General features: G+C 43.5%; 1 protein-coding gene across 1 annotated transcript; it reads right to left on the bottom strand.

Annotated features, from left to right (window-relative positions):
- Positions 1 to 446: 446 nt before the first annotated feature.
- Positions 447 to 17,660, bottom strand: thw (thawb). The gene is made up of 6 exons (XM_017181968.3): positions 17,626 to 17,660; positions 16,801 to 17,114; positions 5,924 to 5,971; positions 4,344 to 4,390; positions 4,014 to 4,280; positions 447 to 3,953 (listed from the first exon to the last, which is right to left on the bottom strand). The coding sequence occupies exons 2-6, from the start codon at positions 16,820 to 16,822 to the stop codon at positions 879 to 881; spliced, it is 3,459 nt and encodes a 1,152-aa protein (XP_017037457.1). The 5' UTR covers positions 16,823 to 17,114; positions 17,626 to 17,660; the 3' UTR covers positions 447 to 878.
- Between the last annotated feature and the right edge of the window lie 1,129 nt (positions 17,661 to 18,789).

Here is an 18,789-nt window from a genome sequence, read left to right on the forward strand (position 1 = left end):
TACGTAATATAAGTTACGTATACGCCGATCAATTCAATATTATGGCCATTTCAAGTGCAATGCAATCGCAATCCGATCCGAACTTGTCCTTGGGGGGCAGTAAATTCGATTCTCTTGCAAATGCATTCGGTAGCAATGACAAAAATATTTAAATTTCGCCTGATTACACGAGTATTTTACGACTCTTGTGGGGCTCGACCTTAGGCTCAATGATTTATATTGGAGTTGGGGAAATGGAGAAGCCATTATTGCATTTGTGTCAAGGCGAGTTCTGAGACCAAGTTGAGTATAGTAATGATTTAATCAGTCGGCTAAGCAACTGCAAGGCATCACCCATCTATTTCCCGACTAAAGGCGCATTACGATTAATCTTTACTTTTATATATGTACTTTATTAAGTTTAAATAAATATTTACAAACAGAGACAGCAAGACGTACACAGATTGTTCAAATAGATCGCTCCTACTGGATACTGAATGGAAAGAGTTCTCGTTCGCTAAGACTAAGCAGTAAGACACTAATTTAATACAACTCTCGATTAAACTTAAACGGAAGCCGCTTGGCTGGGCACCAGGAACAGCCAAGTCTATGCCCGTTGCGGCCGGGAGGAGGAGTATTTCAGGGCTCTCATCGTTGAGTATTTCGTTTACATATTTACAAACTAATTGCGCAAATTGCATTGGCTAAACGAAGACAATTAACAAGTAACTGGTTCAAAGTGAAAATAAAAATCAAAATCATAAGGGTTTAAATTAAGAGAAATCAAACTGAAATGGGGGTAGGGATACTCAGGGAGGAGCTGGAGAGTGGAGTTGACTAAAGTTAGGCATTAACTCGCAAGGTTTCGTGCACCGATAGGAACCGCCACCGCCCTCGCTCTACCGCCTGCTGCTGAACTTGGACGCCAGCGAATATAATGACTTGAGCAGCTCCAGGGCCCGCCGGTCCGAGCTGACCTCCAGTAGGGGCACCGTTGTCGTCGTGCCCTCTTCTAGCTCCTCGACGCGGATCTCGAACTTGGTGGTCTCCTCGTAACTGCCTGCCCCCAGCCCCGTTGTCGTGGTGGGCAGATCCGTTGTCGTCGTGTAGCCCGGCGTGGTGCTGGTAAAGTACTCGCCCCCGGAGGCGGCTCCGCCACGTCGGAAGGTGGTCACTGGAATGCGGTTGGTTGTAGTGGTCACTCGCTGCCTGGAGGTCTTTCCTCCGGCCGCCGTCTTGCTGTCAATGTCGATGAGGGCATTCAGGAGATGCTTCCTGCTCCGCTCCAGCGCCTTTCCATTGTGGTCATCACAGGTTTGGATGAGCAGCAACAGGAGACTCAGCACCTGGCGATCGTGCTCAGCCTTGGCCATCACATTCCGAAGGTGCAGTGCCTCCTGCTCGTTGAGCCCACCAAACAGTTTGTTGGCTATCCTCTGCAGACCGCTACTGGAGGGCAGGGCATCCCTGGGAATGTCGTAGCTCCGGAAGATGTCCTCCCACTCGTAGCGGGAAGGCGTGGGTGTGGTCACTCTATAGGCGAACGCAGAAGCAGTTGTCGATGTCGTGGTCGTGGTACTGGTGGTCGAGGTGCGCTGCTCCTTCATCAGACCATCATTGATGGTCAGGGGATCCAGGAAGTCAGTCTGCGACTTGAGTGCCCACGGATGCTCAGTGGGCTTGTGGGTCACCAGCTTCTGGGGCCTGGCTTCCTTCAGCAGATCGTTACGGGACTTGACAAACGACTGGGTTTGCTGCTGCTGCAAGAACTCCTCTCCGGAGTCCTGACTGGGCGGCGCTAGCTCTCCCGAGAATTCCAGCTCCTGGCCGCGATTCGTACTGGCCTCATACAGCTCGGTGGTGGTAGAGTAATCTGGGGCGGGCGTCGAGTCGAATTTGTGATTGATCTCGGCGGCAATGCTGTTGGGTGTGGGCGTGGTCAACTCAGGCAATCCCTTAGTGGGCAGATAGTACTTGGCCGTTCCATCGCTGAACAGCGTGGGATCTGTCGTGGTCACTGGCCGGAAATTGGGCGTGCTTGGGGGCTCTGTAGGACGAGCTCGGGCAGCCAGCTCAGCGCGGAAGGTAGCCGGGTTGTCCAGATAGCTCGAGAGAGCATTGGAGAAGATCTGTGCGATCTTGCGGGACTCTGGCTTCTCCGCCAAAGCACCAATCGTTGAGCCCGTGCTACCGATCTGCGGGAACTGCTGGTAGTTAGATCCCGACTCGGACTGGGTTCCATTGGGTTGGTTAGAGAGTAATCCAGCACTGATATCTCCTTCTCCAGCACCACGTCCCTGGGCGGCCTTCAGGCCAAAGAGATTGCTGTACTTCTTCACAGTGGTGTCACTCAACAGGCTCTTTTTAATGTCGTCTGCGTTTTCACTGATTGCTGGAGGATTCTCGGAGGTGGTGAGCAGGGCAGTGGCGTCCGATGGCTTGATCGTGGGTAGCGGTGGCTTCGCAGATAGCTTGGTCTTCACACCGGTCTTGTCGGTCTTATCAGACTTTACATTCGGATTACCCAACGCGTTGCCAGTCTCATTGTGTTCCTGTGCAAAGTACTTGGCCAGGGACACCAGGGCATCGGGGCCTGAGGAGGGTGGGATCTCCAGGCCAACCCTAGCTGGAGCTGCTGCCGCTGCATTCAGTTCCACGTCCTCAAACTGATCCTTCAGCAAGTTCATAGTCTTCAGCATCTCCTGCACATTGCGATAGACGGATTCCTCCTTCACGGGATTGGGTGCGAACAAGAGCACATCCTCTCCAGCAGCTGCTGCCGCGTTTCCCCTGGGTGACTTGCCGCTCTTGGGCAAATAGGTGGGTCCGCTGCTAGTCGCCGACGGAGGTGGAGTAGTTGGCAAATAGTCGCGACTCTCGCTGGACTTCGCGGGTGGACGGAACTCGCCAGAACTAGCCACATCATAGTGGTGCCTCATGCCAATGATCACAGGCTTATAGGTGCTATCCAGCTCGATACTGGCACTAGCAGTGGGCTTGACCTTAGGCGCCGCCGAAGACTCCAGGAAGAGGCCTGAACTGGCTCCTCCAAAGCGATTAGGATTAGGCGTCGTTGCCACATGGCCACCCTTGATATAGTTGAGCTTTCCCTCCGTGCTCTTCGGCTTCACCAAGCTGGGCACTGTGGGTGTGTAGAAGGGCGTGGACTTGCTGGGTTCCAGGCGTCGGACAGTGGAGAAGCTGCCAACGGTGTAGTGGGGCGTGGTCTGTGGCACAGATCGTGTGGAGTGGGCCTCAAAGAACTCGGGTTTGTCCTTAAGCTGGATGGCAGCTGGTTTCTCCTTGGGCTGAATGGAAGCCGGTTTCTCCTTCTCCTTGCTGTGCTCCTCGCTGCCACTGTAGCGATGCTGGCCCCTCTGGCCATTCCTGGCCCTCTCGGTGGAGACACCTCTTTCCTGGGAGGCCGCCGGAGTCCTTTGACGAGAGGGTTTCAGCACGGTCACATCGTCGTTGCTGTTGCGACTGGGATTGCCTTGCTCCTTGTTGGCCCTTCGTTTTCCAGAGCCACTGACGAAGGAGGAACTCTCCGCGGTAATCTGGGTTTCATGGTCATTATTGTTGTTATCGATGCTGGGCAGAACCTTCCGCTGCTTCTCCCCGGAAACATCATCAAAGTCCACGCTCTCCACTGAGGCGGGCACATCCTCGGTGGAATCTATGCGTCTGTCGGGATTGGCGCGGGTTCCAGATCTAGCCTGTCCAGCGACGGGAGTCACCTTCGGTTTGATGTTCAGGCCACCGCCCACAATGTTGAAGCCTTGAACAGGTACCGAGGGACGAACTCGATGCACTCGCTGCTTGTTCAAGATCTCAGCACTTTCCGCATAGTATCCCGAGGATCCCAGGCAGTTCACCTTGAACCACCAGTCGCAGGTGAGCTCGCTCTGCTGGAAGATCGTGCCGTTTGGACATAGGAACGAGATCTTGCGGCCCTCTTCGCAGATGTGGAAGACCTGGAAGAAAAGATTTTGTTGAGTGTTTTTCAATGGAGAATTTAAACTTGATCTTTATACCTGACAATCCGTTTCCATGTCGGCAAAGTAACCATTTCCATAGGAGCGACAGCTAAAGGAGGTCTTGGGAATGCGTGGGTAGATGGGAAAGTCAATGCCCGGCCGCCCCACCACTCCCTGGTACACCTCGTAGTCCACATCCTCGTCCGAGGCACGTTTCTTCAGGTGATGCTTGTGCTCATTGCAATTCGTGTGCGCCTCATACCGCTCCTCCTCAAACTGGGTGGCGCCCGTTTGCTTGGCCAATATCCGGGCAGGAGTGCGGTACTAAGTGGAGTAAAGGGGAAATGTTTTAATATTTTATTTAGCAAGAGTTTGGTTTTACTTTACCTTTGATTCTGCGCTGGTTTGGCCAAGGAATGTCAGTACTAAGAGGGCTGTAATTAATAAAATGAACAATTAAATTCTAACAAATATAAAATTTTAATCTAAATAATTATGAATTAATTTATTTTCTTTACCCTCTTCTCTTTTTGGTCTCCTATTATTTATTATTTCTAATTGAACTTTCCGCATCTATGCATTACCATTAATAATGATAGTCTTGCAACTTTTTATAGCTATTTATTTAATGAAACTTTTTGCCATCGCTTGTTAAATATTTAAAAGGAATTCATTTAATGAACCTTTTCTGGCTACACCATAATTAGTTTCTTTGTGAGAACATCTATTCATTTTTTTTGGCATTTTCTGGACAATCTCTAACACTGCCAGGTTCCTACACTTTTCAGGTTTGAATTCTCCGTTTAGAATGTCTTCTCGATGGCGGACAGCGAGGAAGACCTTGACTTTTCCATTCAACTTGGATGTCAGACACTGTCAAATTACGCAAGAAGCGGCGGCTACTGGGAGTGAGACTGGGGACTGACTGGAAGTGACTGACCTCAGGCCCCCTCCGAAAAACTCCGAATGCAATAATTAAATTTTAAAGCATAAAAACAATTAAAGAAAGAAACAGAAATAAAAAAGTCATGATGAACTGCGGCTTAAGTAGCAGCCGGGCAGAGGAAGCAGAGGTCGCAGAGGAAGATGTCTCGGCACCGCGAGGGGCGATTGAATAACCGAAAATAGCCGCTAGATTCAAGGCCCACTTGCAGCATAATCACAGCGATTAAGTGAATCATTCGAGGAGGAGGAGGAGACCGGGTATGGCTGCCTTATTCAAATTAAACAATTGCCCATAATTTGTGCCCGCTGATTGGCGGCGAGCGGACTCAAAATCGAACGGTCGGTCGTCGCCTCATTAAGTATACGCCATGAGTACTCGCATCAATTTCGGATCTGTCGCTCCGCCACGTCTCTGGCCCCCGCCTTCAATCGGGTTCGTGCCACTCACAGCGGGATGGACCGCGGACTTAATTGAGAGGCGCTGTCGATGGGCGCGTAATTACTCACATACAGCAACGGCCATTGTGGGTTTTATTCGCCGCTCCGCCGCGAGATGAGCTGTCACTTATGCCCGATCTGGCATCTGGGTCTCGGCCAACACGCCCGTCCTAATGAGCCGTTAAAAATGGCATTTCCCAGGCGCTCAACCGGCCAATCCATTAATTCAAATCAAAGTCACATTTAATCTGAATCTGAACTATGTTTTTTGTTTTCCTCTTTTTATTTTTTTTTTTTTTTGTCGCACGCCAAGTCAGTCAACTAACAAAAACAAAGATGGCTCACGCAACTGGCTAAGACAAAGGGGCATTAACGCAATCTCGCCCACGCTTAGGGGCACACGCATAGCTTCACCGTTAGTCTGAGACTGATCTATGATGGGAAAATTATTAGATGACAAGGTCAAGGATAAAGTCGAAGACGGCTGTTTAGTTGGTCAAATTTAAATTAAGTATATTTTAAAAATTGATTTTTCGCAGAATAAATTCGAATCATTCGAGTCATTGTTTAAATTTTCAACTTACCGCATATGAAACCGAGCTGCGTACACCGCATTTTGTATTTGGAATTGCCTGAAAAGATAGAGAGGGAAGCAGAAAAGCAAATGTTTAGCTAGTTAACAAAATTATGAATATTTATTGCACAAGATCGTGGGAGAAGCCCGAAAAGAAAGAAGCTACGAAATAATTACTGCCGAAAACACGTACACGCCGCGCAGGCGCCTTATTGGGTAATGGAAATTATACAAAAATAGCGGCTGAAATAATAAATGTACTCCGGGGCTTGCACAAATCAACAACAGCATCAGGCCCGAGCAGAAGCAGCGGAGAAGAGTTGTCAATGTGCCGAAGAAGACAAAGACTCTCAGCGATTGCATAATTCGGCGACGCCCACAGACGCATGCAGAAATTTACGGCAGATCGTTAGATATATCCATATCTGGCCCGCCATACTAGGGGATAGCCAGAAAGGCAGATAGTCAGATATATGCAGATTGGCAGATTCGCAGAGTGTGTACCACAGGGCGCATGCGCAATAAGTTATTACACTTTAGGCCAAGTTGGCTGCTGCCCAGGAACAGCTGTCAGGCGCCGGTCCAGGAGCCACTCAGTCACTCAGAGCCAGGCCAGTCAGTAAGGCAGTCAGTCAGTCAGTCAGTCAATCCCCGGCAGACATTCACTTCGGAACGAGCCAGTATCGCCGGCTTCCGTCAGCTCATTTTTGCAGCTGTTGTCGCTGTTGTTCCCGTAGTTTCTGCGTACTTTGCATAATTTCAAATAATTGTTTTAATTTGCACAACAGCAAACAATATCAAAACTCGGGGGGGAGACCAGAGAGATCAGGGAGACCAACCAACCGGCCTGGCCTGCCCCGGCGACACTCTTTCAATTAAATCATTTTCAATGGGTTTTCGGGCAATTTGGCCGCCGTCAAGACAATAGATCGGTTGGCTTTACGTAACGCGGCTGGCTATTTTCAATAACAATGCAAAATCGAACAGAATCCCGAGGAACATAAATTTAAATTGAAATTAGCTGCAGTTGATTCTGGCTTTAATGCATTGTCTTCCGTGGATTCTTCTTCTTTGGTTGCCGAAATTGCTTTTTGTATTTAAATTAGTTGATTGCCTTGGATGCGGCGGCGGTGGTGCTGTTCTCGTCTTTGCTGTTTGCATAAAATATTCTCACACCTAAATTTAATTTCGTCAAAATAACGTAATGTACACAAAGTATAATTGCCGCTGAGGCTGTTGCGACTGCTGTGGTAATACTTGGCATTAAAATTTAATAAAAATTGTAAATTAAGTCGATTAACAAAGCACTTGGTTAAAGTTCAAGAGTTGACCCGGCTCGCTGTTTGCACAAATCTTAATTTCAATTCACGATTCTCAATTTGCAATTACACGGCATCGGGAGTTTGTCATTGTCAAGGCTGTACCAAAACGTCTTTGATTTGGCTTAAATGGCGTTTAGCTGGCCGAAGGTCAAATCGGATTGCATCAGTTGAGAATTTATATAATGATTGTTTTTATAAATAACTGTTAATAAATTAGCATCGACCGCAAATTACTTCCTCTCAGAGCATTTGATTTGATGAAATTAATCAAGCTGTTCACACAATAATTCATAAGAAAGCGAGGCAAGAAACTCAATCATCTGTGCCTGAAAAATGCTCGGCAACAACAATGACAAATAAGGAAGTTTCGTTGCTGAATAAAAAATGCAACAACAACAGAAAAAAATGTCAACGCAGGTGTTGTGCCGACACCAACAAAAATAATAAGCTAGCGCCAGTTAACAGCCAGAGACTGAGGTTGCATTTTCCGCGCCAAGCCGAGGGTCTTCGCCATCAAAATTTCGGTTCCGCCTTCAACACATGCTCAACGCTCGAGGGGATCGGATTGCTATGGGGATGGGGACCGGGATTGGGACTTGATGGTACTTCGAGACGGGATATGCCAAGGATCGATGCAGCCAGCGATTGCCCGGGTCGGTTTTGCCGCCTCAAGTGTGAGGCGTGAAGTGTGAGGAGTTCGAGGGGGGCGCACTCTCCGCATTGCAGCCAAATGTCTGTTAAATCGTTTTAACCTTTTTGTCAAGTTGCCGCTTAACCTTTACGGTTGCTGAGCTGACATGAAGGAAGCATTTGTTTTTTTTCTGCAGCTTTTTGCCGCATTGTGTTGTGGCCAAGTGTTGAAACCCGCACAGAGTACAGAGCTCAGAGCATTGTAGAAACTAAAGCAGAGCCAAGCGGCTGCCTTCTTGTGCTCCCTTGGACCACATGTCGTATACGTGTTATTTGAAGATTTGATTTATTTGTTTTGGCTGTTCGTGTTGCTGGATCGCGGCTGCTTATCTTGCCAGCTGCCTTGCACTGGCTCGTGTGTGGCCTTCTCCCACAAAGTCAGCGCTGCTAAATCGTATTTATTTCATTTTATCTGTAACTTGTGCGCAGGCACCCACAAAAAAAAAAAAAAAACCAATATAAATGAAAAAACAAATAAGTGAAAAAGTGCAATAGAGGTAAATTTCACCTTTACCGAAATTCATTATGAAACGGCAATCCTGTTGCGAAAAATTGCATAAAGTCAGCGCATCTTCAATCGAAACAGCGGACTGGGGAACATCTGAAACTTGATTGGGGCTTTTTGTTTGCTTAGCTTAGCGATTGGGAGTGCCATGCAGGTGCGGATGGATATGCTGGTCATTTGGCTAATGGTGGGAGAGAAATTATTTTTTTGCGAAAAGGCCATTGGCATCCTTGGGAATCGATTATTTTGGCGAATCACGAACGGCCTTTGGAGGTCTGGAAAGCCCACATGATTTACACCTATAACTATAACTGCTTATATATCAAGACAAGCAACTCAAATGTTCCGAAACTGCATTCAATTTAATCTTCTGGAAACTCCAAATTCTTGTTATTAACACTCAAAACTGTCTATATCTTTTTTTTCAGATATAATCTCCACATAGTATACCAGTTTCCTGCCTGAGTCATTTGTTTCTTAGCCGCTAATCTTTGAGTTGAACTAATTTTATGCAAATTTCTCATAATTAATCACCACAACGCTACCAACATTTTGCTATACATCTCAATAGGTTCTACTACCTTGGTATATTTCAAGCCAAAACTAAAACAAAACCAAATTAAAATGCAAAACATTTTAAATGGCAACGCACAGTGGTTTTTGCCTGAGCTTTTTCGGCTTTATAAACTGTGTGAAAAATGTCATTATAAATGCATAAAACTCTAAGCCGAGCAAATCACTTGGCTCTGGCTATGTTTCCCAGGCAAAAATGTTTTGAAAGTGCCCGGCTCCAGGCCCATTGTGCATTTTGTTTATTTATTTTTACAGCAGATTTGGCAAGTCGCATTTGTTTGCTTTGTTTATATTTGTTTTTCTTTAAAAGCCTTGCGAGGCGGGGCAATTAAAGTAGTATTTTATATTGGCACATCCGAGCAGATTAAGATCAGCTTTCGGGACTGCCCCAAATGATTCCCATTGTGGGGAGCAATTTGGGACTCATTTCGCTGTTTTCTTTGGATTTTCCTAGTCCCATAAATCTTTCAAATTATGTGCGTTTTAATATTTGCATAATGTCTCCTCGGGGCCAGTTCAAATACTCATAATTGGATTACTGAACAAATATTTGGCGCTGTCTCCGTTAAGGTACCTGCATCTCCGCTTCGAATGGCAGATGTTATGAGCTGGCATGAGAAATGGGTCGGGACACGAACAGAAATACATATAATAAACTGATGTGAGATAGGAAGAGTATATAGTAGGGGTTGAAATAATAGTGATATTTATAAAAATTATGGAAATTAATAGTAATACTAAACTAGAAGTGCTTGTAGACTTTGCACAAAATTAATATCTTGGCTTTAAAATTGTTGCTTTAAATTATATATTTAACACATTAACTAATTCATATTATTTCCTTATAGGTTAACCTGTGTAAATAAGTATTATACATATATTTTATTTCCAATCTAAAAAACTACTCAAGATAAAGCTTACTTTTACTGAAAACAGGTCAAGAAAAGGTTTATAAAGTTAAGCAAAAATATTTATATGTTTTTGCAATGAATACAAAGAACTATAATTTCTATTCTTTTACCCTCTGCTGTCCACACATCTTTTTAAAATCAAACTTTGTGACATTTTACTGAGTAAATAATTCATTAATCATAATTCGTTCAAATGAAAAAATGAATTTGTGAAATAAATGACTGTTTTGTGACATTTCGTTTGTCTGACAATTAATCACAAACTTTGTGTTCAAGTATCTCCTCGTATCTTGGCTTAAAGCTCACTCGGGCACGCGGAACAATCACGAAAAATCCCAAGTGTGAATATGCGTCAGCCGAGACACAGAGAGACATGTAAATTTTGCAATAACGAGACTTTTTTTTAAACATTTTTAAAGACTTTGGAGATGCCTCGCAGATTCGGCCGATTGCCGGGGAAGTGGAGGCGGCCAGACGACGACGCCGCTTCGTCTGATGGTGCTGTTTCGGAGCCCCATGCTGATGCACTGACCTACGTGTCGCTGATGCACCCAGACATGAGTGTGGCAGCAATTATTGCCGCCGCTGCCTTTGTTATTCTTGCGGCAACCTCACAGTTTTCGGGTCTTAAAGTGCCCCAAGGGGGGCGCGGCATAGCGGTTGCATTTCATAGCCGCCAGAGTTCGACGTGCTAATAGATTTTGAGGTCAAATGCAATCATTTTGGCCAGTGCTGCTGGCCATTTTTTCCACCTCTGATACAATTTTCGGCCGCTTTTTGCCCAAGAATTCTTGTGCATTTCCGTGCCGCGTTTTTTGTGTCTGCTGCCACTCATTTGCAATTTGTGTAGCCTTAGAAGAAGCGAAAAACAAAATACTCTCGGGCAAAAAAAAACAAAAAAAAAAAATACTGGAGGCATGGCAAAGTCACTTTGACGCTTCGTGGCAGCCGCCTGTCAACTGTTTCACACTTGGCCAAGAGGCACTGGCTCGGACTCCGACGCCCTCTGGCTTCGACCGCCCATCGAGATCGAGTCGCAGCTCGGAGCGGAGGCGCATTCAGATGATGCCTAGGCTTAAATGGAACTCAATTTGTTTGGGCCCAGGCGAATTGCCGGCGATTTGTAAAGCGGCGCACAACATTTAGCGCCAAATGCAAAGATGATGATTTCCACTTTTTTCCCGGCTATTTACAGACCGATGCGCCCCAGCAACTTTTCATGCAAGAGCTGCCGCGAGGCGGGAACTGCCATTGGCATCCCTCCAATGTTTTCGGAACCTGACCCATTCCTATGGGCAGTGCTACTTAATTATCAGTTAGACATATTTTGGGTTGTTTACACTCGGTGGATACCCAAGAAAACACTGTTTGCCAGCGCCCTGGATCATAAAGAGCTGTTGTAATAACGAGAGCACCACTCACGCCGTAGTTAACCCGTTGTTATGCCATTAAAATCGCCAAGGTAATTGCAGAGCTTGGGGTTATGGCGGCATAACGAGCAGCTGAGCCGACGGCGGCCCTTTACCGGAAGCTGCAACTACTTAATCCGAAATCGGGGCTCTGAGAATTCAAATCGGAATTAGCATATCATTTCAATCCTCTACGCATATCGAATATCTCTCATCTCAGCATATACTATAAGTTTTCGTGGTTTATGTGGCTCATTTATCAAATGGAACGATGATAATGGTCTATAAAAATCTAAAATCCAACTAGGAATGATGTTAATGAGTAGACTCGAACAAAATCAAACAGAGTTCGGCTTAAACAAAAGACTCGGGCCACAAACTTGATTTCAAGAGATGCAAAACATCTGTGATTCATATACTAGCTAAGCCTTCGAAATGACCATTTAACTGTACAATCAAAGTGGGTAATTAACCGAGGGGGTGAGTTGTTAAAAATAATATTCCAGAATTTGTACAAGACGCACTTCTAATATGTTAAAATATATATTAAAACAGGTTCGATTATTTTGTGAAAGTAAATATATGTGTCACTCGTATATTACTCGTACATTCAGCCTGAAGATGAACTCGGCTCAATCCGGTTTGGTTCACCCATAGTGCCAATCGGCCAGTTCCTGTATTGCCTCCTTCAGATCCGCCAATTCGCTGTGTCACCCATCGAATGTACGCGGAAATTAATCCCCCGCCAGTGCTCACATAACAATTGAGTTGTCACCGAGAAGATATATAACTTTCGGCGGGATGTGCCAAGTTTTCTTCGAAAAATATCAAAAGATAACAATTGAAAATGCCGCCCAGCCAGTTTCAATTGATGATATGAGGCAATTTGCTGGCAAGCGCAATTTATGACAGCCCGGCGGCATCACAGCAGCAGCAGCAGCAGCAGCAGTTGCAGTTGCAGCAGCTAAACCAGTAGCACCAACCGCCAACAACTGGCAATTAATAAGTAATTGAGGCAGTTGCCACAGCAGCAGCAACTGTGTTGCACCTTTGGATTCGTTCTTTTGTTCGCCCAGATTCCAGATACCAGATCACGCGTATTTGGGTCAGCAGTATTCGTTATCAGGGCGTCGTGTATTTATGTCACCTGGTTAAATAATCATCTCTCTCGCTAGGCTTAATTATTGCCACAGCCACAATGAGTCAGTTAGTGGGGCTCTGTGGCTTTTCTTTGCTGCGCTTTTCCTCCTCGTCGTGATGGCCTTTCCAAGATTACCGCTGCTTGCATCCAACGCCATATACGCCCGAACTGGCTGTGAAGCCACGAAGATGCGAATTAGTTGCTTATTGTTTGGCGTAATTGTTTCTTGTTTGCCACGTAAATGAAAGTCACTTTTGATTTGGACTTTTGTTATGATTCCGTTTTCGTATACACAGCTTCGTTTCGTTCGTTTGTGGTGTCAGTGTGGCGGAAAATGAAAAAGTTCAAGCGGAAATCACTGGGAAAATTAGATTTTTGTTTGCTCTTGCAGCCAGCCGGCCAGCTAGCGAACGTAATCCTCAGCCGTATTAAGTTAATCATTGCGATAAGTTCATAACTCATAACACGATTCTGGGTCCAAACAAAAGACTCAGGTAACGAACTTGACTTTGGCACGACAAGAAAAATGTTTTTGTGGCCGTTTATTTTTTTTCGTTGCCATTTTAAAGCGCGCGTCTCTGTAAGCGACAACAAGTTTCCGAAAATATCAAAGTGTTTTTTTTATATATTTGTTGCTTTTTTTTATCGTGGCAAACATGATTATGACTGCTGAAAGCTCTTGTCATTTGGTTGCCTTCGCGCGCCTTGATTGTGCTTGAAAATATCAAACAATATCGAAGAATTGAATGCGGAATTTGTTTTTGACTTTTTTGATTTATTGATTCGATTTTGTGGTACTCTCTCAGGCCCAACATGTGCGGTAGGAGGCGTCTCTAATTGGTTGTCAGCCGCTGGGATTGTGTTCGGCGGTGCTTGATATCGATACCAATTTGTGTGAATGTTGCCTACTTAAGTAGTGGCCTAATAGACGATTATTGACACTTTATTCTTGTTTATTTTTATACGTAATGTTAGTTCAGAGGCACCGCCGACGGTTTGGTGGGAACTATGCATTGGCTGTCATAATAATTTTAATAGCCCGCCAGGTTCTAGCCTTGGCCGACACCTTCTTAAAAAACCCATTAGTGTCTTCATAATTCATATGGCTTTTATGAATCATGCTGCCACCGAACAACCAGTTATACGATCGTGATCGATAAATGCGCATCCTTAGCGCGAGCCAAATGATGTCACCCGCCCGAATTAGATCCTGGCTAAGAGGTAAACAAACACTAAAGTGAGGCAAATATGCTGGCAATCAAGTTCTCCGGCACAACTGTAAAATAGCGAATTAATATATCTAACAGATATCAAGGCGTAGATATGCCTAGAAAGAAAGCCCCCCCTCCGTTGAGAAACTTGTTCTGGGGCTTTATGGCTGAAAAAGATTCGCTCATTCTTCATTGTTTTGTTCAGATGAATGGGGGAATATTGTTAATTGAGATTATTAGGTATTAAAACCAAATTTTATTTCGCCCCGAACTCGAACTTTAAATTAAACAAGTCGCTTCGATATTGGGGATTCGTTCAGCTCCCAAAATAAGTTGGCTGCCATCTTGGGTCACTCTTCTCCATGACGTTCACCTTAGACCATGCACACCGAAGTGCCATGCAAGTGGCAGCAGCCCTAAAACGGCCCAAAACGGAGCGCGTCGTGCCATGGAGGTCAGCCTCTCGGCCTGACATTTAGCCTGCCGCCTGGCTGGCCATATATCAAGTTGGTGGCGGCTATATGACCACAGCTATGGCTATATCTTGGCGGACGGAACGTGGGGTCCATTAAATGCCTGGCAATCGCTACGCAATTCGCAACGCACGTGTGTCTTGATGAACGAGCCGCACAGAATGCTGGCATTTAGTTGTTAAGTGCCTCTATATAATGATAATATTTAAGACTTTGATGTAATTGAACGTTTTACGCATGCTAGCAAATAACTATGATTAGGCTAAGACTTAATGCGGCATTAGGGTGATAAATTATGGCTTAGCTTTGCTTTAGCCGAGGAGATCATTTTGTCTTTCGACACTTCAGCACTCTCGATAAAGTACCGTTGCAAAATCCACACAATTCGCTTTGAAAGTTCAAGTTCGCTGCTATTTTCTAGAGGGTTTTTTGTTTTGTTCACGAAAAAAGAGTGACAAATGGGTTATTTATGGCTCAAGTGCACTTGGCTGACATTTGGCCAAATGACAATAACGGTTAGCTGAAAAAGGTGATGTTTTTATTTACGGTCTTGACTGCAAGACGTTGCAAGTTCGTTGTCAAAGTCTTTCGTTTTTGCTGCCAAAACAAACCCTCAGCAATGATGATGAATCTTAATATAAACTCGAGGAAAAACCCGAACAAAGTCCGCCTAGAATATGTTGAAATCTCCGCAGAAAAACAAAAAACATAGAAAACATGTACATTATTTACACTTCATTAATCACCCGAGATGAGCCACAAAAAAAAAGCAGTTGTGAGGCTGTTTCTGTTTTGTTTGTTTGTGTCTACAGGGAATCGCCAGATACTTTTACTCGCCGTATCTCTCGGATGCGGCTCATTGGCTTTTCAGCGAAGCGCACGCAGCGCCAGTTAACGCATCAACACTTGAGCGAGGCTCCGGCTACGAAAATCCCTAACAACTACAGCCACTTTAGTCGCTGGAGGGGAATCCTCCTTTTGGGGTATTGTTGCTTGAATGACTTTTTAATTTATTTGCCATTTCTTTTGCTGGCAACGTTAATGAGCAGACCAAGCAGACCCGACCCGGCCAGACCAGACCAGACTAGACCCGGCTAAGGCTCTGGCAACAACAGGCGCTCGCATTTTGAACTTTTATCTGTCGGCCAACATCTGCAGACAACAAACGGGCAAAAATTATATTGTACTATAGCATTTTGTTACATTTGAGGCAGCAGCCCTGGGTTTTGTTTTGTATTCGTACTTTATCTGGCTTTATTTTCGCCTGCCTTCGGCTCGTCTCCCCGGTCAACTTTAACCTCCTGCGACATAAAGCAAAAAAGCGGGCCCCTTTCTCCGCCCCAGCTGCCCGCTGGTGTGCGGGGGTGTGTATGTATGTGATGTGATGTGATGTGAAAGACGGTTAAGTCACACATTTGGCCTAAATTTGTCTTTTCTTTTAGCCTGGCTTTTCTTTTGTTCATTTGCGCCACGAGACCTGCCCGTAGATCGTAGAAGAAAACGAAACTGTGGCACCTCTTGACATTTAAGGCACATTTCCTAATTCCTGCACTACTTTCGGCGGCCCTCTGGTCCGATTTGCTTACCCCGTAATCACTGAGCTGAGCACCAATTGAAATTATCTAACACAAAAATGTTGCAGCTGCATTTTCAGCTATTTTCTATTTTTTTTGTTGTTGTCTAACTTTGGGCCAGCCCCCTCCCAAGGGTTTATTCTGATTTAAGCGGCTACTGCTGCCGTTCATCCTTGAACTGTGTGCTCAGCTCAGATCCAAGATTCGTTAATAACAATGCCAAGAGTCGAGGCAACAACTATTGTGGTTGCAGAATATTTTGCAACACCAAATTTATGCAGTAAAAAATTAGAAAACCAGCCAAAAGAAGCATAAAAAAACAATATTGAAATGCATGCCGGCAATTTTGAGGCTTTTGCATGGCTTTTAATTGCTGTATCTATTCATCTAAGCGAGCCAACAATTTCAAAATTAATCATCAGGCCCAGAGTCACCGTCAAAGCCTCAGGACAAATTGAAGATTTATGGAAATTGTTCGTCATTTAATTTGCCTAGAACCAATTAATATTTACTACGTTGGTCATGAAAAATACAAGAAGCCCAGCTAAGGCTTCGATAGTAATGATTAGCCAACTTGATTAAGTTATTAGTTTTATTGGAGGCTGAGTATTCATTTTATAAAGACTTGACACAGACTTAATGAGGTTTTAAGTGTCTTGTTTTAAACTAAGATATTTTCCTGAGATTATTATTTTAAATATATTATATTTTTTGCTGTTTATACATTTTTATTTTTGTCAATCTTAGTAAAGATGCAAGTGGGCTTGCATAACTCACAAGAGCCACCATAAAATGGCCTCTCCATTATGTAGCCAACGCATTGACATTTTACCAGCCTCTTGGCTGCCTCGCTGACTGGCCAAAAGCAGTAACAAAATTACGTAGGAAATGTATGCAATAAATCTAAGTAAGATGATGCTTTGTGAAAGGCAACGACTCCAAGCACACATCAGTTTTTTTGGTTTTTTATTTATCCTATCATGCGTGCAAAATGCGTTTGGCATTTTGTTAAGTAGAAGCCTCTCAGCTGTCGAAATATTCTCGACTGAGTAGATAATTCTTGGCCTGGCCAACTCACCTTTAAGCGGCAACGGCATCATTGGCAGTGCTCTGAATGTCAGATTGTGGAGCAGTAGCACTCGGCAGAGTCGGCGGTAACTGTGGCAGCAACTCAATCTTCCACAGCTTCCTTTTTTGCTTTCGGTTTCGTGATTGAAGTAATATGGAGGTTTCGCCGCCAACTTATTTATGACAAAGTTTTCCGCTCTCCTTAGCTTTTTGTTGTTTTCGTTTTTCTTGTGAATATTACTTAAATTGTTGCATATTTTCGTTATTTGTGTTGTTGATGTTGTCTCACTATGCTCGATTATTTGGTTTATTATTTGTTATGGGCTAGAGAGGAATTGTAATGCACAGATATCACGATTTAGTTGATGTTTTCGGTGGCAACAAGAAATCACTTCAAGTTGTTCATTAAGGCGAAGCTCAAGTTTGGCAATCCGAAAGCGAATCAAGTGAGTTGAATTGATATAATTTTTTGAGTAATATGAGATTTAGGGCAAGTTCAAAGCAAGAAAAGAAACATTACATTTGATTAGGTTACAAAATAACAACATGAAGTGATATTTTCTTGGATTTTTTTTTTTTAATTTTTAATGTTTTATTAAAGTTTTTGGCTCCTTGGAAAATAAATATAAGGTTTCTTATTATATTAAATTTTCAGTTTGAAGCCTTTTAATCCTTGAAACTCCACTATCCACAAATTGTTCCTACAAAATGTAGTTAAAACTCCTTTAAAAACGCAAAAAATATCTCCTAAGATCAATCACTACAGAGTTTCAAGTATCAAACACTTTAGGAGCACTTTATAATTCTTCAACACATTGGAGGGTTTTGAAAATACAATTTGAGCCAGAGCCAGACGAACAGAAGACGTCTTCACCCGTACGATATTCACATTTGAATGTTTCAATTGGCAAATGCGGCGTCCAACTTTAGTAGACTCGAAGCTCGGGCTCGCAAAAACGCTGGCAAAGCCACAGCAAACACAGCAATCACAGCTTTAACAGCAAAGCCAAAGCCGAGGCGGTCCAACTTGCCGCCCCAGCGAAGATCGCTGCCACATCTTCCTCAATTCCCAAAGAAGCCGAAGACGCCAAAAGCAGCCAGCAAACACAAAACAAATGCAGACTGTCTTTGCGACCGGTCCAGCGATCAGCTGATCTTGGCTTACAGGAGAGAAGAGCTGCGATCCGAAGACAAGAGCGGAGTCTTCGGCCCACGAAGCACTTAACAGCAAAGTTTCGGCACAGAAAAGCCTAACATTTCTGTTAAAAGTGTTATTTAAGGAATTTAATCAGTTCATCTTGAGGGAAGTTGAGTTGTTAAGTTGAGTTATTTTGAGTTAATAAATATATGGATTTATTAAGGGTCTTAAAATTACAGCTGACTTGAACTTAAATAATTTATTTTAGGTTTAAAGAGAGCATATAGGTCAAAACTAAACATATATAAATGTTTCAATTTATCAAATAGATTCCCCTTTCTTTGTTATCTTTGATTTAAAACTATTTATTCTGGCACTTATTTAAATTAATATTATATTTACAATACTATAATAAGAAATAATTTAAGCGTCTTGTAGTAAAAGCTTACCTAATTTTAATTTTAGTTTATTTATAAGCTTAACCTATAAAATTTTTTTTTAGTTTTAATTTTTTATAAATTTTTATAAAAAATCATCGAATTATTACATCTAGGTTACATGAAATAGTTGAAATATAAAGTTGTAACTACGTTTTTGAAAGTAATAAGTACACTTTATTTAAAAAAAATTAATAAATTTCATTTAAAGCATTAATTTATTAATAAATCAACTTCATTTAAAGCTATATATTTATTTGTACAAAATATATAACAAATGTTTCTTGCAATGTCAAGGTTAGAAGAACTGAAAAATACACATTTGCATATATCTTATCTTAAAATTTGGGTTTTTATGTGATCAATTTATTTATATAATAAAATATATTTTTAAATATTAAATAAAAGTATATGTATACCAGCT

The sequence above is a fragment of the Drosophila kikkawai genome, chromosome 3R (genome assembly GCF_030179895.1).
Source record: "Drosophila kikkawai strain 14028-0561.14 chromosome 3R, DkikHiC1v2, whole genome shotgun sequence".
Classification (NCBI taxonomy): Eukaryota; Metazoa; Arthropoda; class Insecta; order Diptera; family Drosophilidae; genus Drosophila; species Drosophila kikkawai.

What these genes read in the sequence shown, in the direction of transcription:
- thw (XM_017181968.3), bottom strand. Translation starts at nt 16,822, where the DNA reads ATGATGCCGTTGCCGCTTAAAG. An exon ending in GATGCCGTTGCCGCTTAAAG is followed by an intron (nt 5,972 to 16,800) that starts GTGAGTTGGCCA and finishes CTATCTTTTCAG; the next exon opens with GCAATTCCAAATACAAAATG. An exon ending in GCAGCTCGGTTTCATATGCG is followed by an intron (nt 4,391 to 5,923) that starts GTAAGTTGAAAA and finishes TATTAATTACAG; the next exon opens with CCCTCTTAGTACTGACATTC.